Below are 19,438 nucleotides of genomic sequence, written 5' to 3' on the forward strand. Positions count from 1 at the left end.
GTCACATCCCCACTTTCTTTTTTCTTATGTTATTACATGAAATCATGTTTCATTTTTTCATGTATGTGTAAATGATGTGTCTCTGTTAAGTTGAAATAAGTTACGGCAATACATAAATATGCACTTAATCAGTTGTCAATCCAATTGTTTACTTCTTGGTAGAAAATTTTTGTATAAACCTAATTTCATATAATAAAATACAAAAGAACAAGTGGGGATATGACATCATCAGCCCACCTAATGAATATTCATAAAGACACGCCTAGAACTGTTTCACCGTACTATTAATGCAATTCTTTAAAATTCAATGTTCTTCTTTATTTGTTATCCAATTTTGATCAAATTTTCAGCGTTTTGCTCTGTGAATTTTACTCTATTTACATGTATTGAGATAGAAATATCTTCAGCCTGGACCATCCCTTTAAATCAGACGCCAATCCAAATGTTTTAGTTCTTGGAGGGGAAAAAATGAATAACCATAATTCTACGTAATAAAATACTAAACAAGAGGGGATATGACATAATCAGTTTGCTTATTAGATGTATTCATGAAGACGTGTATAGAATTGTTTCATCGAAATGATGGAAATCTTAAAAATGTCATAACTCTGTTATTCCTTGTCCGATTTTGATCAAATTTTCAGTGTTTTGCTTGTCTGATATGTTTATCTGTTCAAATCATATCATTTTCAGCCTGGAGTACCCCTTCAAAGGACAAGTCCATCCTAACAAAAAGTTGAAGAAAGCTATGACATTTTAAGGTTTTGCCTAATTTTACAAAACAGTTATATGCACACGTCCTGGTCGGTAGTGAAACAATTATTAATTCCTCGCTGAACATGTGGAATTAACATTGTTTGATACCATATGGTTCAGTCAAGTTGGTCCTTATTGTCAAATCTGTAAAAACTGAAATATTATATACAGTAATTCAAACAATACAAAACAAAAGAAATAGTGAGTGAAGGACATCATCGTCTGTCTCATTTGCACGTCACTGAGTTGTGCATGTTTTGTGAAAAATAAGCGAAACTTTGAAATGTCATAACTTTCTTATTTTACATCCAATTTTGATGAAATTTTCAGCTTTATGCTAGATTGATTTTTCTCTATCTATTTAAGTCAACATTTTTCTGGGGTGGACTTGACCTTTAAGTACATGTATAATGATCATGGTCATGAATGATGGTTGGGAGCATTTAACATCACAATGAATGTCGAACAATATCTCTGATTCACATTGTAAATTTTTAACAATGATCGAGACATTCATAAATGAGAAACAACTTGATTTGGAGAAAGTAAAAGCAGAGTAAAGCAGGCTTGGCAATTTTCCGGGAAATTCATGTGTTACATGTACCTTTCCCAGGTGAGAAATACTGGTAAAAAACTTGTGAATACTGGGAAGTACTTAAGATGTACAGGGAAATTCTCTGATATTCCCGAGAAATGCCTAGACAACACCTGAAAATATTCAAAACGTATATTTCCTTGTATTTCACTACATTTCCAACTATTTCCCATTTTCCTAAAAAATTATTGAGGCGGTTTTACCAATATTTACTACTAGCGAATATCCAACTAAGCCAACCCTAGAATAAGCGAAGGCCAAAGAGTGACTATCTGGAGAATTGACCTAAAAACATGAAAAAAATCTGCAATCCTTAAACAGGATGTTCTCATAAGGAAACCTCAAGATGTGATATAATTGCAGGTAATCTGGTGATAGGGACAAAAATAGAAGAGATATTGCCTGATAAACATTCTTCATGAAAATATTCAAGATACCCTACCTATCAATTATCTATATCAAAATAAAAAATTGCAAGGCATGTTTACAAAAGGTTTGTAAATTTAAACCAAATATTTTTACATCAGGAGTAAGTAAAGTCTTGACTCTAACTTTACAGATAATGTCAATTTCTTTTTATCAACATTGATTGGAATGTGCTAAAATGCAAGGTTGCAGCAAGAGGATACAATCTTTTAAACTCCTCTATCATTGAAGCAGGACCAAAATTTTCACATGAGTTGTAAAATTCAATTGGCATTATAAATATGTAGGCCAATAATTCACTTTGATCATGCTTTAATTAGGGCAATTCACACTTGAAAATCCAAAATGATTTGAGTCGCGAGCTTATCAAGATATTTCCTCCTCTTGATTCACACTGGAAAAAAATATTGTGATCTCTCTGGACCCGTAAAAACATTGCAGTCTTTTGGACATGATTGCGCTTGCACAATGGATTAATTTACCTTTACCCAGCTTGCTTTGCGAATTGGCAAACAAACAAACATTGCAGAGTTTCAGATCATTGGATTCATATTAGTATCATCATCGCGAGTAATTTACATGTAATTGCAATGATAGAAAAACCCCAAGGTGAATCGAGATGTCTCGTGCGGTCTTCATCGTGGAGTTTTGTGCGGTTTTTCTTTTCTCAATCAGAAAAACTGCACAAATCATCATGATAATTCACTGCCAGTGTGAATACCCCTAAATAAAAGGGAGGAACATTTTGTAAACAACTCGTGTTGCAGACCTGAGACTGTACATGTATATAAAAAAGAGAGATTGCAAAGAATTTATGTGCACATGTACAACTATATTTATGATATTTAATCAGACAAATGAGCTGTGACTATTCTTGCAAAAATCAAAATCATGTTACATCTAAAAATAAGAAGCTAAAATATTGTTATGTTTTGATTGATCTTATATGTTTAAACATACATGTAGCTTCAATACAATGTACAACCTTTTTCAACTTGAATGTACAGTATATCATTCTAGTAGAAAGCACAAGAACATGCCCAATCTTCAGTTAACAAAATTATATGTATCAAACAGTTCATTTTCAACACTTGGATGCATTTGCTCTTATGGATTTTGTCCTTTTCTAACCAACATGACTACACATATATTATGCACCACCATATTAGTACATGCAGGTACATCTGTGTCAAGGTACAATTTTAGTCAGTCTACAATCAAAACAGTCAAGAAAATATATTGGAAACTTTCTGCAAGACCCTATTAAAACTAATTTCACAAGACAAAAACAATAAAAAAGATAGCATTAACTAATTCACAAAATATACATTAATGCAATTATGTAAATGACATATTCATAACAAGTTTACACTCATGAGAAAAAAATTTCCCTATTGGGATAGGATTTTCTGCAATATATGAATACACTTACATGTAAAATCAAGATTTAAAACAAAAATGTCAGTTAACTGTCCTGCAGACAAGTAGGGAATTACATACTTTTTTAATAGCAAATCAAAAATAACTGCTAACTCAAGCAAACATTGTTGTTGTGAAAGTTGCATAAAACTGTACTATTGAATAAATTGCCTTTCTTGAAGCAAATCTTTTTTTTTAATTTGTATTTAATACATCTGATTTAAAATAACCCACTGTCTGCAAACTATTTCAATTTCAACATGTCTAAACCCATGTCTACAAAACTGTATACAAATGATTGTCAACAAGTACAGTTATTATCCACTTCATTGTAATGCATGTAGTTTATTTGAATATTTACATGTAAATAAGGTACATAAAAATATAAACTTTTCAGACACTGATCTGCAACGCTTTATGCAATACACATAAACATGATCACATTATTTACCCCATTACGGTACATGTCTATGTTATGCTGACAGTTGACACAAAAATATACAGTGTACAAATTACAAAAACATTTGTTCTCTTTTTTTTTCACCTAATAACACATGTACGTGTATTCTCAAAACATTTTATTTTCAAAGGTTTGACCTTAAAAGATATGTTATAATGTTGAATACAAATTTACATTTTTTTCTCTCTTAGGGACTTTCTCAATTAGCAATGTATATTATTTGTGAATCAGATCCATATTTTTTGTCAGTGAAGCAGAGCAGTTATGCTTCAAATATGTAAAACTTAGAAAAGGAAAATCACATAGTTTTATATGCATGAGATTATATACATGTAGGCCCTACAAGTTAACACAAGATATCAATGGTATGCATACATTTTTCCTCCATTTTTATATTTTGAACTATGTGTGGTTTACTCAGTATGATTGAAATATTGAATAATATATGTAAATTATGAAAGTGTTTAATCTTACATGTACAATACAAACACTTTTTAGTATATTGTAATCAGTACTAAGTACCATCAACAGAGATCTACATGTACATTGTAGGATACAGGACTAACAGGAGTTCATGTATATGCTCTTTCACAGAGTGACTGCAAACCTATGATAAAACATGTAAAGCAATCACTTACATACATGTATACTATAGTCAAGCAATATAATTTCTTAAATTCTATGTCCATTTATCCCGATGTACAGTTAATCCTTGAATGTGAGATGTCAGAGGGTCTCCTCATGATGGATATAATTGTGATTCCTCTAAAGGTGAATGCTCATCAGCGATTATGAGCAACATGGATGATCAGACAAAAAGCAATTTTATCCTCCAGTTCACAGCAAGTTCACAGACATCCATTTTGATTATAAGCACAAGCAAAAGTTCACTTTGATCCTCCGAGGATAAATATGGCTCCACATTATAAAACAAATGCACCAAGTCAAAACACATAAATATTTCATTCAGTTCACCACAATAATGGTTCATGTTCCTCTCCATAACAAAATGGTTTGGTTTTCCTTTCAGTGATCCTTCTTGTTAAGTTTTTTTTCACGAAAAAACACAGCTTTGTTCAGTTGAAGCACTCCTTATAGCAAATAGCAAACATGATTGTTGGCACACATTTGAGGTTTCTCCTAATAAGGTGGGATGAACAACAAAAATAACAAATTTGCACTCACATGTGATGATCACTATCAAACAAGTTGCAGTTAAAAAGCACATGATCTCCAGCACCTCAATAAATCAAAATATAAATAAAACACTGAAGAACAAATGGTAGGCACTAGGCAGTGATCCAATGGCACCACTCAGGGCACACACAAAATTGATGGTATCTCCAAAAACATTTTTCGCATGCTTCAAAGACATAAGTAAATGCTGTATAACACAAATGGTTTGTCAACTTTGATGTTCCAGTGAGAAATCAGTAACACAATCAACAAAAAATGATTTTTTTTCAATTTGACTCCAAGATTTTCTCTCATAGAACACAAACAATTAAAGCACATATTTCCAGATGATCTCTAAGTTAAGTGGTCATAAACGTGTACAGGATGCTGCAATTCATTTTAATTAAAATCAAATTTGGGCCATTTGTCAAAGGGAATGTTAATATTTCAACCATTCCCATCTGTAACTTCACTTCAAAGTATCAAAATAAAAAAATTTCAAAAGAATTTCGCTAATGTAAATGCACAAGTGATCTCCAAACTTCATAGAAGCTAAACTGCTCATAATTATGCACTTTAAAACCACTTTAAACAATGTAAAGCTGCGACAAACCATGAGATTCACATAACGTCACTTCTCCAAAGTAGTGTAGAACCACAAAATACAATTTCTTCATAGAAGATACAAAGGGTTTTCATATGGTTCCACTCCCATTGGAAGTATATCAAGTAAATCACATCACTGTAATAAACACAATGTATCTACATGTACATCTTGTAGCTGAAAGACTTGAGTGTTACTTCACAAAGCAACAGGGTTTTTTTTTCTCCTTGAAGGCATTTCAGGATCAAAACAAATTTACTCAAATCACAGAAGCATCCTTCCACTTGAACGCGCAGCTGAATTAATCATGTGTCATAATCGCTGTTACTCACATTACATTAAAAAAGATGCAATTTTGCTAAAATATCTTACCTTCAAAATTCAGCTTCTCAATCATCAGTGGAGATTGGAATTGTTGTCATGGCTGCAAATTTGAAGCTTTATTCTCAGTATGAGGATAGAGGAGTGGTGGATCAGGAACATTTTCAGAGAAGGGATGTGACAGATTTGTAACTGAACTGAGCCCATAAGATAAATTGTTCAAGATATTTTAAGGTGCATTTGACAGGTAGCTAATGGAAATGGGGAGCGTGCATTTGGGAGGGCAATCATTGCAGAATTCCATTTCACCAGTTGCTACAACTTGAAGACATTCCCATTCAACAACTGATCCGGTCATGATGGCCTTGCTACAAAATGAGATGCAAGCTTGTCCATTTTATGAACTGAAAGAGCGCCCATCGATGGCCATTGCAAACCAAGTATTTTGTGTGTTGCTTATCTTTAGAGTGCCAGTTATGCAACAAACAGTAAGAAGTTCTTTCATGAAGAAAAAGTATGCCCAACTCGCATACATGTACTACATTTAGTGTATCCCAAAAAATAATTATGCTGAGAGTAAAAGAGTAAATTACATTGTCATGCATTTAAAATTCAAATTGCGATAATTTAATTAATAGAAAAAAAACTCATTGAATATACATGTTGTCTCATATACGCTGTCTTGATGAAAAGGATATACTGTACAGGGGACTATGAAATATTCCATTTACAATTTCATGAATTTCAGTAGAAATGAACATTACATATTTGATCACAAACTGCAATGGTTATGGTCATCAAATTTTTGTTTTTCACATGTAACTCTAGGATAAAAAATCCCATAGGATCTTAGTTTCACTTTTACTCTATAACAGCCAATGCGAAAAGAGCTGAATAGGCAGATTTCTTTTATTCTGGCTGAGTGTAAAGTCAAGTTCAGGGTAAATATTCAGTATTGTCAAAAATCACTGACCGGATCTGTATTTCTTTTAAGCTAGAAATCATATTAGCAATGATAATGTAACACAGAAATATTATTCAACAAAATAGAAATAGGCTTAAAAAGTTCAAATAACAGTACTGAAAATAAAGTATTATTGAAAAATGATTTTGAATTCACAAAGTAGAATACGTTTTTGATTTCTGTCCTGCCATTTAGGCCATGTTTAGGGGTTGACTCATCGGGATGCAAATATCAGTACAAAGTTACTTCAACATAATAAACAACTTGTTATAATCTACTTCCTAATACTTCATCAATCACACATTTTAAAACAATTGCATAAGATATTTCATCACTAATTACAAAATATACACAATTTTGCCAAGCATTCTTATCTGAAATATGACAAATACAAGTGTGCATGTACATGCATGAAAAGATTCCCAATTGAATGTTAAGAAGTTTTATTTTTTTATTCATTTCTAATTCTATAACTTTACACACTACATACCAAGGCAAATTATTTAGTTAAATTACTCTAAAAACATATTAAAAACCTATGCTGCCCCCTTCACAATGATCACAACAAGATGATCCTCTTTGCAAGGATCTGGGCCTAAACCAGGAGCAATATCAAGAAGGTACTTGTGACTGAATTCACATGGTGGAAAGGCATGAAGGACACCAACGTTATCCTTATTTTGCTCTCCACTAACTGGTAGGCTGATAACTCCAGCAGCTTTCTTCTGCTGAAGGTAAGTAACCAAGTTCACCAAGGCACGTGCCTGGGTTCCAGATGGTAAAGAGTCTGAATCTTCACTTGTTCCAGCGAAAGAAAGCAAAATTGCATGACCACTAGATCCAGCTTGCGAGATTCTTTTGCCCACTTCATCAAGCTTAGGTTGATCTAAACGTAAGCGCTGTGTGATCCTCAAGGCAGACTCATCACTTCCTAAGTCATGTGGCAGCAGAGCTTCAGCAGTGTCTGCATCTCCTCCTACCAAAAACATGCGAGTAGCAAATGCACTGTTCTTCAACACCAAATGACCTCTCCAAGACATTGGTAAGTAATTTAGAAGATCAGACAAGTTATCTAAACTATCTGGAATTCTGGAGCGCCTACTACCTCGCTTTCGACGACGTTCCATGGGTTGACTACCAAAATCCTGGTCAGAAAGATCACTACTTATGGATCGTTGACGGCGTACACGGCCATCTGGTGAAGCATCCCAATCACGCCCATGTGAAGAATCTCTAGGTTTCCTTCGCTCAGGAGACCAATCACCACCAGGGGACCTACGGCGCTTAGATGCTTTCACATTGCTTGGTGACCAGTCATCCCTACCAGCGAAATCATCAGGGGATCCATTTCGCCTTCTACGATTATCACCTCGTTGCATCATTCTTCCTGATTGGTCATTGTCCCTTCGGTTCCAGTTATCATTTTTGTATCGACTACCAGACTGCCAGTTCCCACGACCTCCATCAAAACCTCCTCCCCCTCCTTGCCACTGATCAGATCCATCACGAAATGATGGAGGTGAAATATCTCGACCAATATCTCTGTCTTGATTGTAACGATTGTAGCCTCTGCCACCTGAGCCATCATCATGGTTGGGTGGTCCTTGGTATGGTCTAAACTGCTTTTTAGTTGTCTGGATGCCAGGCCCATGTTCAGCAAAGTCTACCCGAAGTCGTTTGTCTGGTCCTCCTAAAGGAACACCACGCATGTGGCTGGCAGCTGCCTGGGCTGCTTCTACAGTTTCATACTGGACGTACGCAAATGAATCACCTTTAATATAATCAATCTTTCTAATTGCTCCAAAGCGATCAAACTCTCTTTCCAGCACACCCAATGTGATCCAAGGCCCCAAACCTCCAACCCATAGACAATTTGTTGGAGACTGTTTTCCATATCCTGTCTTGCACTGATTCCTCCCAATGTACTGGCCAGACATAGAGATTATTGCCTTATAAGCCATATCCAAATTTTCAAATTTCACAAAAGCAAAAGGATTTCCCTGGCCTCGAGGTGGATACTTGATGTCAATTTCTTCAACAAAGCCATATCTCTCAAAATGCCTTCTTATCTCACTTTCTTGGATACCATCTTCCAAGTTACCACAAAACACTGTACGTGTAGCCTTTGGGTCATCCTCAGGCAAAAATGTTGCATCACGGTCTCTATCACGACCTTGATTTTGGTGATACCCATCATTTCCATAGTTACGGGAATTTGATTCATATCGATTAAAATCTCTATCTCTTCCTCTGCCGCCACCACCACTACTGCCCATATCCTGCCTGTAATTCTTTCCTTGCATTCCACCACGTCTCCCTTGAAAATCATTTTGTCTATTATTCATGTAACCACCATCATGCCCTTGCCCCTGATTATGATTTGTTTTATTTACAATTGCTACAATGTGTAACGGTCTTGCAAACAATGTAAGACGATCACCACGAGCTTGCATTGCATCTCTAGCCTGATCTGGTAGTCTAAATCTCACATAAGCAATCCGCTCATTTTTTGCTTGACTGAACACAACACGCACATTTACTTCACCATATTTCTTAAATTCATGAAAAAGAGCATCTCTAATTGCTGTATCAGAAACATGAGAAGGGAAATTTGTGATTCTTAAACAATCTGGTTCTTTCCTCTGAAAGCCATCACTTTGGAAGTTTTGAGGACGATCATAATTCTGCGGGCGATCATAGTCATCGCGGGGTGGTGGACGCCTATCGCCGCCGGTCCCACGCCTGCCACCGTCATCTCTCTCCATGCTCCTCATTCGCCCTCCCATTTTTGCACCTCCCCTACCATCATACCTGTCACTCCCAGGGCTCATTCTATCTCGATCTGGCATTCGCTGCATTTCAGGACTATCCCTCACCCTCCTCATAGGTTTTCTACCCTGCTGACGATCCATTTGCAGTAAATTTCACAGCAATTCAGAAAGTTAAACTCCTTCCTGTTTCATGCTTTATCAACTACACTGAGCAAATATGGCCGCTTATTCTGCGTTGCATCCGGGTATGTGCGCATAGTCTTATCACCAGACAATGTACACTGTAAAAAAAAATTCTGAATCGGTAATTAACACTTAATATATTTAAGTAGAATATACAATTTGTAATTATTTTTCGTTTTTAAGTAGTTAAGTAGTTTTAACTTGTCTTTTAATTTACTTGATTTATTTGGGTTCAATATACATTTAAGAAAATTCACGTATTGATAGCTTGCTTTGATTGAGTAAATCTAACTCAATTAGGCAAAGATGAGTACTACTTATAAAATCAAGTTGAATGTACTTATATTTTTCAATTAACGCCATATTTTAATAATGCATGAATATTCATTAGAGCAAGTAAATGTTGTTGTTTTTTGTTAATAATTGTCATATCTATTTGTGTCTGAAATTGTTTTGGATAAGGGTGTGCTAACTAATTTAATCTTTTGTTGAATCAAAGAAAGAGCAACATTAAAAGTCATTTAGCAGAAAATTTCAGATTCTTTTTAGGTTTTCGATGCTTATATTATTCTCACTGTTTTATTTGTAAGAATGAAACGATCACATATAATTTCAAAAGATGTACGAACCCAAACACGAAGGGTAAATATGATTTACTATCAGTTTCCATTGAAAACGATTTTTAAAAAATGCCTTTCGCCAGCCATCGCAAGGCATATTTCAGGCAATTCGGTTAGGGGTGAGGGGGCCTTTAGACGAATCCAAACGTAGTCATACGATGTGTGAGAGAGGAGAAAATAAGTAAAACGGATTGGTGAAAGTTTGCAAGGAATCTTACAAGTAATAAGACAGTTATAGTTGTTTTGAAATTAAGATCCCCAAGAAATTTAAAATTGACAACTTGGTTAGTAAATGTTGACAATAATTTTCCATATTCATCAATTCAAATAATTATAACTTACCTCATTTACTTTACCATTTCATGCCTACTCAACTTATTTTCCCTTTTCAGCATTTAAGTTCTGCTCTAATCTTACTTTCTTTATTTCTTTTCATTTTTGTTTTTAAATCCTTCGTGTTTGTTTCCCTTTTCTTTTCTTTTTCTTTTCTTCCCCTGTTCTTCGTTTTTTGTTCTTGTGCTGTTTTATGTTTTGTTACCTCTCTGTCTGTCTTTGTAGACAATTCTACAATAATTATTTAGAGGGGTCCACACACTACAAGCATTTAGTTTGCTTTTGTTGCTTAGTGGATCCCTCCATTTTCTCAGATCTTTATAATGTTTATAATAATTGTTTTTATATAATACTTTGTTTTACTTATGGTAAAATATCGCATATTGTACATATACCTCAATGTAAATTGTTTGTATAAGTTTCATTTGCAAATGTCATTGTAATAATTTATGACCATTTTATTTCTGTTGAAAATCGAATAAAACCAAATTTGAAAAAAGGGAAAAATCGGGGATTTGTGGTTTACAAAATTACTGAAACTTCCGTCCATAGGAACATTCCCTCCCTAAAATAGTATTCTAAAAAAGCACTTCGAGCTGCCAACCCGGGGAGAATATTCTTTGAATGAAAATAATCCTGCCCCCCCCCCCCATTAGCAGAAGACGCCTGCAGTGTAGAGAACCTGTGTAGTTACTCGCATATCAACTTTATGATTAGTCGGCAGACCTTTATACTTTATACTGTTTTAAAGTATTCTTTTATTGCTTCTTCCAGTGAATACAAACACAAACTGATAAATTTCATAACTTCATAAATGATACATCATAATAGCTTCAGCTCCATCAAAGAACCAGTAAATAAGTAAAATTCATAAACATAAATTCACAAATTAATCCATTCATTTTCCAATTCACTTGAAGAAATTAAGAAGTATAAGACAGAAAAAAAAGAATAATAAACACTCCCGCACATCCCACACACAAAAATAATAAATCCTTGTCCTTCAGGTCCCCTCCTTCCCCACCCGCCCTCCCCCGGCCGCTAAAATCTATACCCCCCCCTTACGAAATCCTGGATCTGCCCCTGCCCTATATAGATACTGACCTTCGCATGTATGCATGCACGTTATCGATTATCTTGTTTCCTTCCTAATGTAATTTTGAAACGTCCTTCGTTTGATTGTTTTAACCAATTAGTGCGCCTATAACCTATTTCTCACCTTTCCAATATTTAAAAAATACAGCAACCCCCCCCCCCCACCCCCGGTGGACCGGAGAGGGGATAATATATCACCTCATTATCAGAGTGTGTTGCGAATGATACATGTAATTCTGGCATAACAAAGGATATACATATATAGATATATGCATATTGTCCTCAATAGTTGGTTTGGATTTTGGAGGGCTCAACAATTGAATGTAACAAAGCAGAAGAAAACGCAATTACCCCATGGAAGGGGGGGGCTCTCAATTAAGATGTACATGTACTTATGTGTTATCTGACTCCATTATTTTTCCATCGTAGAACACCCCAGGATCTTATTCACGAATGTACCAGACGTTAAAATTAAAGCACAACATGCAGCCTACAGTTTGAATTTTAAGAAAGGAAATTAGATAGTGTAAAATAATGTGCATTTCTTTCTTGTTTATTCTGTATGGCGTATATACGGCCTTCAAAATATTCTCTGTTTCTTTTATTTTATTTCCTTCGTCACTACTTTCTTCCGTTATTCCCAAATCTTCCCACCACCCAATAAAACTTAGCAAGTTAATCTATAAGGGTAGTATACCCAGAAAAATGTTATGGTATAGACCAATAAAAACTCGCACATAATATATAAATCTTTAATTTGCCATACATACAGTTTTTGAAGAAAATTTTAATTCCTTTTTATCAGGATTCTTACCAAAGTCTATGCGGGGGAAACTTTTGCAGCCAAACACAACAAAAAAGCAGCTCTCCTTTTTATAAAATATCTTTTTAATGAATCAAGATTGATCAATACAATTTGGCAGGAGTGCTTCATTTGCTAACTTGTGCCAAGAAATCTAATTGTCAAATCAAACATGAGTGAGCATGCATTATCGATCAAATTATTACTTTTTCAAAAATAACAGGGGTAATTTCTAATGCCAAAATTGAACATTTAAACAATAAAATATTTGATTATCTTACATCATGGTTGTAACCTTATCATGTTCATATGAAAATATAAACTATTTTGAAAATGATTTATTCATTTATTTAGTAATTTATTTGTCAATTTATTTACTTTCTTCATTTAAAATGCAAAATTTCAGAAAAGTTGGACATTATTTATTAACACACTTACTCATCTATCCACCTCTTACCCCCCCCTCTCTCTCTCTCTCTCACACACACACATATCACAATTTCCCCCTCTCTCTCTAAATATTTTATTTTCTCTACCGCACCCCTCCCTTTCTCAATTACTCATTCTCTTTCTTCCAGATCAGCTCCCCAGAAAATGGTCTTCTCCGTCTACCACATCTATTGTATGATAGCCTTTTGACAAGGCTCCACGGACATAAATGTGTTTTCACCATTGCACAACAATAAAAAAAAATAAAAGAGTTTTCTGCGGAAAATGTTCTCAAAAGAAGTAGATGAAATTAATCTGATTGTGTGGTTGGGTATTTATGAACTATACGGTTTTTGATAAAGATATCATGAAACACGGAGGGTAAAGGACCAGAATTCTAGGCATAAATTCACCAAGTTGAACTAAAAATAGATTTTTAAGATGTTATGTTCGAAGAATAGTGAGTCATTATGGGCGCATATATATGTGCCTTGCAAGAGAACTCTCTTTTGTAGTAATTAAATCCTTTCAACGAATGTTTGGTGTGAGCTGCCCCAAGCAAGAAGGCTGAAGTTCAAATATGGTAAAATAAGGGATGAGTAGAGCATGAATACAAAAGTGATTGTGGTTGATGTGATTTAAGTTTGTTGATTATACCGATAATGCGAGAGATTATTTTACAGATATTTTGAAGGTGTAATTTCCAGAAAAGTTTATTGTCTACTGAAACACAGATAAAATAAGTATGAGATACTTGTTTTAAAGGGGGTATTGTCAAAAATAATATCAGTGGGTAATAGGGAGTTACTAAACAAAAATATAATTCGTCTTCAGAAGATTAAGTGATATTAGCCCTTATCCGCTGTAATATGTTCCGTAACTGCATTAACAACATTAAAAAGAACATTGGGATAATTGTATAAAAAAATAAATTAGTATCATCTGCAAATGAAATGAATGACAAAAATTAAGTAGACCTATCATAATGGTAATCGTTTACATAAAGAACAGTGGCGGATCCAGAATCACAGGGGGCGCCCCCCCCCCCCTAATATAAAATCTAAATCGGCGCCGGACAAGAATAATCAGCGCCATTTGGTTATAAATCAGCGCCTGGTTCCAATAAATAGGCGCCGTTAGAATAATGAAGAAGGGCCTATTGCCAACCAAATCTAGATCGGCGCCGGTCAAGAATGATCAGCGGCACCTGGTTATACATTTATTGTTGAATGTTCATAACGAATAACAAAGCTTATCGCATGCCCTTACAGAGTGGACTGGGGAGGGGCAGTTGCCCACAGATGTCATGAAATCTTTAATTTGTTATTTAAAAAATCCCAGAATCATACAAAAGTGTAGAGCAAATCCTTTAATTTTGATCTTATATTCCAATGCTTTAATAAAAAAAAGGTCAGTCACTTTTCTTCTTTACACATTCCACATTGTGCCACCTCTATGGCCTTTAGTGTAAGACAGCTACTATCATGACTATAGTGTTTTATGAAGATGATTCGATATTTTAGTCCAAAACTTTGCTAAAACCCGTTGCTAATACCGGGAGTGTATAATTACGCAACCAGACGTATATTCGTTAGACCTTAAACCACTAAATATCATTTTCAATGTATAAATACAGTTTGTCAATGCCTTTGTTTTAACGTTTAAATGTTTACGCCACAAAATTTGATCTATTTTCATCTTCCATTAAGTTAAATATTATTCATCTGATCGCTCAGGAAGAAGTTAAACAAAAAATAAAGATACCTGTAGAACTGGAGAACTATTTCCAAAGCTCTGTCTTGAAGGATCTCTTTCTGAATTCAGGTCATAAGCATTATATCCAGTTTCATCAAAGCAATTAGATAAAAATTACTCATCATTACAAATTGCATTATATTTAGTGAAAAGCATCACAATATATATATATAAATACCAAATCTGTATATAGGCCTATACATCATGTACATGAAAATTGAATGATAATATATAAACCTGGATTGGTGATGTATTCCAAATGATTCATGATGTAGTATCATTGTAAATACAGAGGCGTCGGTCCTGGGGGGGGGGGGGCAGGGGGGCGATCGCCCCACCAATGAAAATATTGGGGGGGGAACATATCGTTTTGCCCCCCCCCCCCATGATTCCGCATGTGCAAAAATAAAATAAGATAGTAATGTTACACATAAATCAGCAAGCGAGATTGAGCTACACAACCCATTCTTTATCTAAAATCATGCTCAAATTGTCCGCTTTTCAGATTGGAATATAAAAATTTTCAGCTCGAGCTTCGCGCTCGCATCATTTCTGTAGCAAAACCCCATACTTTTCATGATTAAATAGGTGAATAGAATGTCCCGTTTTCAGTTCTAAACCTCAAAAGAACTCCCGCTTCGATTTGCAATAATCTTTTGTTGGATATAATCCTGTTCTTTATTAAACACTTCCATTAAACTGTCATTTTTTTTCAGATCGAAATATCAAAATTTTAAGCTCGCGCTTCGCGCTCGCATCTATTGTTTTTTTAGATACACATCTTAATCATTGGTACCAATAATGCTTAGAATATCAAGCTTTCTGGTCAGAATATAAAGAAATTTCAGCTCGCCCTCGGCACTCGCATTATCTGTGTAGTGAGATATGTATCCTCCTCATGAGTTACCACAAACAATCCTAAACAGGCACCTTTTTCCTGTTTTCAGGTTAGTATACTAAAAAAATTCAGCTCGCGCTCGCATTAATTTGTTGGTGAGATATGTGTCTCTATCTCATGAGTCATATGAATAAATAAATATATATATATGCATATGTGTGTGTGCGTGTTTGTGTGTGGGTTAATTTGTTTGTTTTATGTGATCGAGCGCCTTTGGAAAGTTGATTCATGATTTTGCCCCCCCCCCCCCAATCTGAAAAAAAGGATCGACGCCCCTGTGTATATATATATAGTAAAAAAGAATTGTATCTCAATTAATATACAAAAGTATTGGCCTCATCGCATTAAAAGGGTTAGTACACGAGATTTTGAAATCGCAAATAAAATGCATAATTTGTGTTACTTTTTGCTTGTTTCTTTCTTTAATAAGTTTTTCAATCTCTCTCTATATATGTTTTAGAAAGATTATATGTTTAAATTGATGTATATTTTCTGTTATAATGAGATATGTTTAAGTGGACTTCAGGAAATGGTCGTACGCAGCAAGGGGGAGGGGGGGGGGGCAAATTCCCGATCAGCTGTTGTGAAAACACATTTTTTTTCCTTAACATTTCATGAAAACTATGAAAAATGTGCAAATGTGAGATGTGCACCAAATACTTTTATTACACTTGTAAAAAAAATAATCGCCCCATTGAGCAGCTTGGTCCGTTTACTCTATCGTTTTATTTTATTTTTTAAAAATAAGTTCGAGTCTTGCCCCCCCCCCCCGGAAATATTATCTGCGTGTGGTCATGCAAAATGGCATGACTGGAAAGCCTACATTTTGAAAAGAGCATTTGACAGGGTCAGACTTTACCACTTTTTCAACATTTTCTTTTATGGCGCCGGTGAAGTTCAAAAATGTGTGCGCCGCTCGGCAGTGCGCCCCCCCCCCCTTTCGCCAAAAGCTGGATCCGCCTATGAAGAATAAATAATAATGGGCCCAACAGGCCTCCTTGTGGGACGTGTTATATCTTTAAAATCAGACGTTTGTTCATTTAATGATACAAATTGATTTCTGTTGGAAAGATAACTCCGGTCTTTCCATGAACACCAATATGGGAGAGCTAATGGGGTAAAATGTTGTGATTAATCGTGTCAAAGGCCACCGGTAATATTCGCTTTCGCAAAGTGTAACACACTCTTGTGGTTTGCCCTTCATTGTTCAGCATATTGTAATCCTCCATCATAATGATTTTCTTTCAGGTTGGAGTCACACTGTTTCACCTATATCAATCATCAAACATATTTCATCCTGAACTGTTCTTGCCCTCCCAAACATATATACCCAGACGTATATTCGTTAGACCTTAAACCACTAAATATCATTTTCAATGTATAAATACAGTTTGTCAATGCCTTTGTTTTAACGTTTAAATGTTTACGCCACAAAATTTGATCTATTTTCATCTTCCATTAAGTTAAATATTATTCATCTGATCGCTCAGGAAGAAGTTAAACAAAAAATAAAGATACCTGTAGAACTGGAGAACTATTTCCAAAGCTCTGTCTTGAAGGATCTCTTTCTGAATTCAGGTCATAAGCATTATATCCAGTTTCATCAAAGCAATTAGATAAAAATTACTCATCATTACAAATTGCATTATATTTAGTGAAAAGCATCACAATATATATATATAAATACCAAATCTGTATATAGGCCTATACATCATGTACATGAAAATTGAATGATAATATATAAACCTGGATTGGTGATGTATTCCAAATGATTCATGATGTAGTATCATTGTAAATACAGAGGCGTCGGTCCTGGGGGGGGGGCAGGGGGGCGATCGCCCCACCAATGAAAATATTGGGGGGGGGAACATATCGTTTTGCCCCCCCCCCCCATGATTCCGCATGTGCAAAAATAAAATAAGATAGTAATGTTACACATAAATCAGCAAGCGAGATTGAGCTACACAACCCATTCTTTATCTAAAATCATGCTCAAATTGTCCGCTTTTCAGATTGGAATATAAAAATTTTCAGCTCGAGCTTCGCGCTCGCATCATTTCTGTAGCAAAACCCCATACTTTTCATGATTAAATAGGTGAATAGAATGTCCCGTTTTCAGTTCTAAACCTCAAAAGAACTCCCGCTTCGATTTGCAATAATCTTTTGTTGGATATAATCCTGTTCTTTATTAAACACTTCCATTAAACTGTCATTTTTTTTCAGATCGAAATATCAAAATTTTAAGCTCGCGCTTCGCGCTCGCATCTATTGTTTTTTTAGATACACATCTTAATCATTGGTACCAATAATGCTTAGAATATCAAGCTTTCTGGTCAGAATATAAAGAAATTTCAGCTCGCCCTCGGCACTCGCATTATCTGTGTAGTGAGATATGTATCCTCCTCATGAGTTACCACAAACAATCCTAAACAGGCACCTTTTTCCTGTTTTCAGGTTAGTATACTAAAAAAATTCAGCTCGCGCTCGCATTAATTTGTTGGTGAGATATGTGTCTCTATCTCATGAGTCATATGAATAAATAAATATATATATATGCATATGTGTGTGTGCGTGTTTGTGTGTGGGTTAATTTGTTTGTTTTATGTGATCGAGCGCCTTTGGAAAGTTGATTCATGATTTTGCCCCCCCCCCCAATCTGAAAAAAAGGATCGACGCCCCTGTGTATATATATATAGTAAAAAAGAATTGTATCTCAATTAATATACAAAAGTATTGGCCTCATCGCATTAAAAGGGTTAGTACACGAGATTTTGAAATCGCAAATAAAATGCATAATTTGTGTTACTTTTTGCTTGTTTCTTTCTTTAATAAGTTTTTCAATCTCTCTCTATATATGTTTTAGAAAGATTATATGTTTAAATTGATGTATATTTTCTGTTATAATGAGATATGTTTAAGTGGACTTCAGGAAATGGTCGTACGCAGCAAGGGGGAGGGGGGGGGGCAAATTCCCGATCAGCTGTTGTGAAAACACATTTTTTTTCCTTAACATTTCATGAAAACTATGAAAAATGTGCAAATGTGAGATGTGCACCAAATACTTTTATTACACTTGTAAAAAAAATAATCGCCCCATTGAGCAGCTTGGTCCGTTTACTCTATCGTTTTATTTTTTTTTTTTTTAATAAGTTCGAGTCTTGCCCCCCCCCCCCCCCCCCCCGGAAATATTATCTGCGTGTGGTCATGCAAAATGGCATGACTGGAAAGCCTACATTTTGAAAAGAGCATTTGACAGGGTCAGACTTTACCACTTTTTCAACATTTTCTTTTATGGCGCCGGTGAAGTTCAAAAATGTGTGCGCCGCTCGGCAGTGCGCCCCCCCCCTTTCGCCAAAAGCTGGATCCGCCTATGAAGAATAAATAATAATGGGCCCAACAGGCCTCCTTGTGGGACGTGTTATATCTTTAAAATCAGACGTTTGTTCATTTAATGATACAAATTGATTTCTGTTGGAAAGATAACTCCGGTCTTTCCATGAACACCAATATGGGAGAGCTAATGGGGTAAAATGTTGTGATTAATCGTGTCAAAGGCCACCGGTAATATTCGCTTTCGCAAAGTGTAACACACTCTTGTGGTTTGCCCTTCATTGTTCAGCATATTGTAATCCTCCATCATAATGATTTTCTTTCAGGTTGGAGTCACACTGTTTCACCTATATCAATCATCAAACATATTTCATCCTGAACTGTTCTTGCCCTCCCAAACATGCCTGCTGAAATTTATGATTTGATGGGCTGGACTCAGGGAGATGTCCCCGCTCAGATGCTGGATGTTGAAATGTGAGTTAACATGCTAAGGGCAATACA

At 35.3% G+C, this 19,438-nt stretch overlaps 1 protein-coding gene across 1 annotated transcript; it reads right to left on the reverse strand.

The window, feature by feature from the left end:
• Positions 1-2,588: 2,588 nt before the first annotated feature.
• On the reverse strand, positions 2,589-9,749 carry LOC129257015 (putative RNA-binding protein 15B). The gene is made up of 2 exons (XM_054895246.2): positions 5,809-9,749; positions 2,589-4,796 (listed from the first exon to the last, which is right to left on the reverse strand). The coding sequence occupies exon 1, from the start codon at positions 9,631-9,633 to the stop codon at positions 7,258-7,260; it is 2,376 nt and encodes a 791-aa protein (XP_054751221.2). The 5' UTR covers positions 9,634-9,749; the 3' UTR covers positions 2,589-4,796; positions 5,809-7,257.
• Positions 9,750-19,438: the final 9,689 nt, after the last annotated feature.

The sequence above is a fragment of the Lytechinus pictus genome, chromosome 3 (assembly GCF_037042905.1).
Source record: "Lytechinus pictus isolate F3 Inbred chromosome 3, Lp3.0, whole genome shotgun sequence".
NCBI lineage: Eukaryota > Metazoa > Echinodermata > Echinoidea > Temnopleuroida > Toxopneustidae > Lytechinus > Lytechinus pictus.

What these genes read in the sequence shown, in the direction of transcription:
- LOC129257015 (XM_054895246.2), bottom strand. Translation starts at nt 9,633, where the DNA reads ATGGATCGTCAGCAGGGTAGAAAACCTATGAGGAGGGTGAGGGATAGT.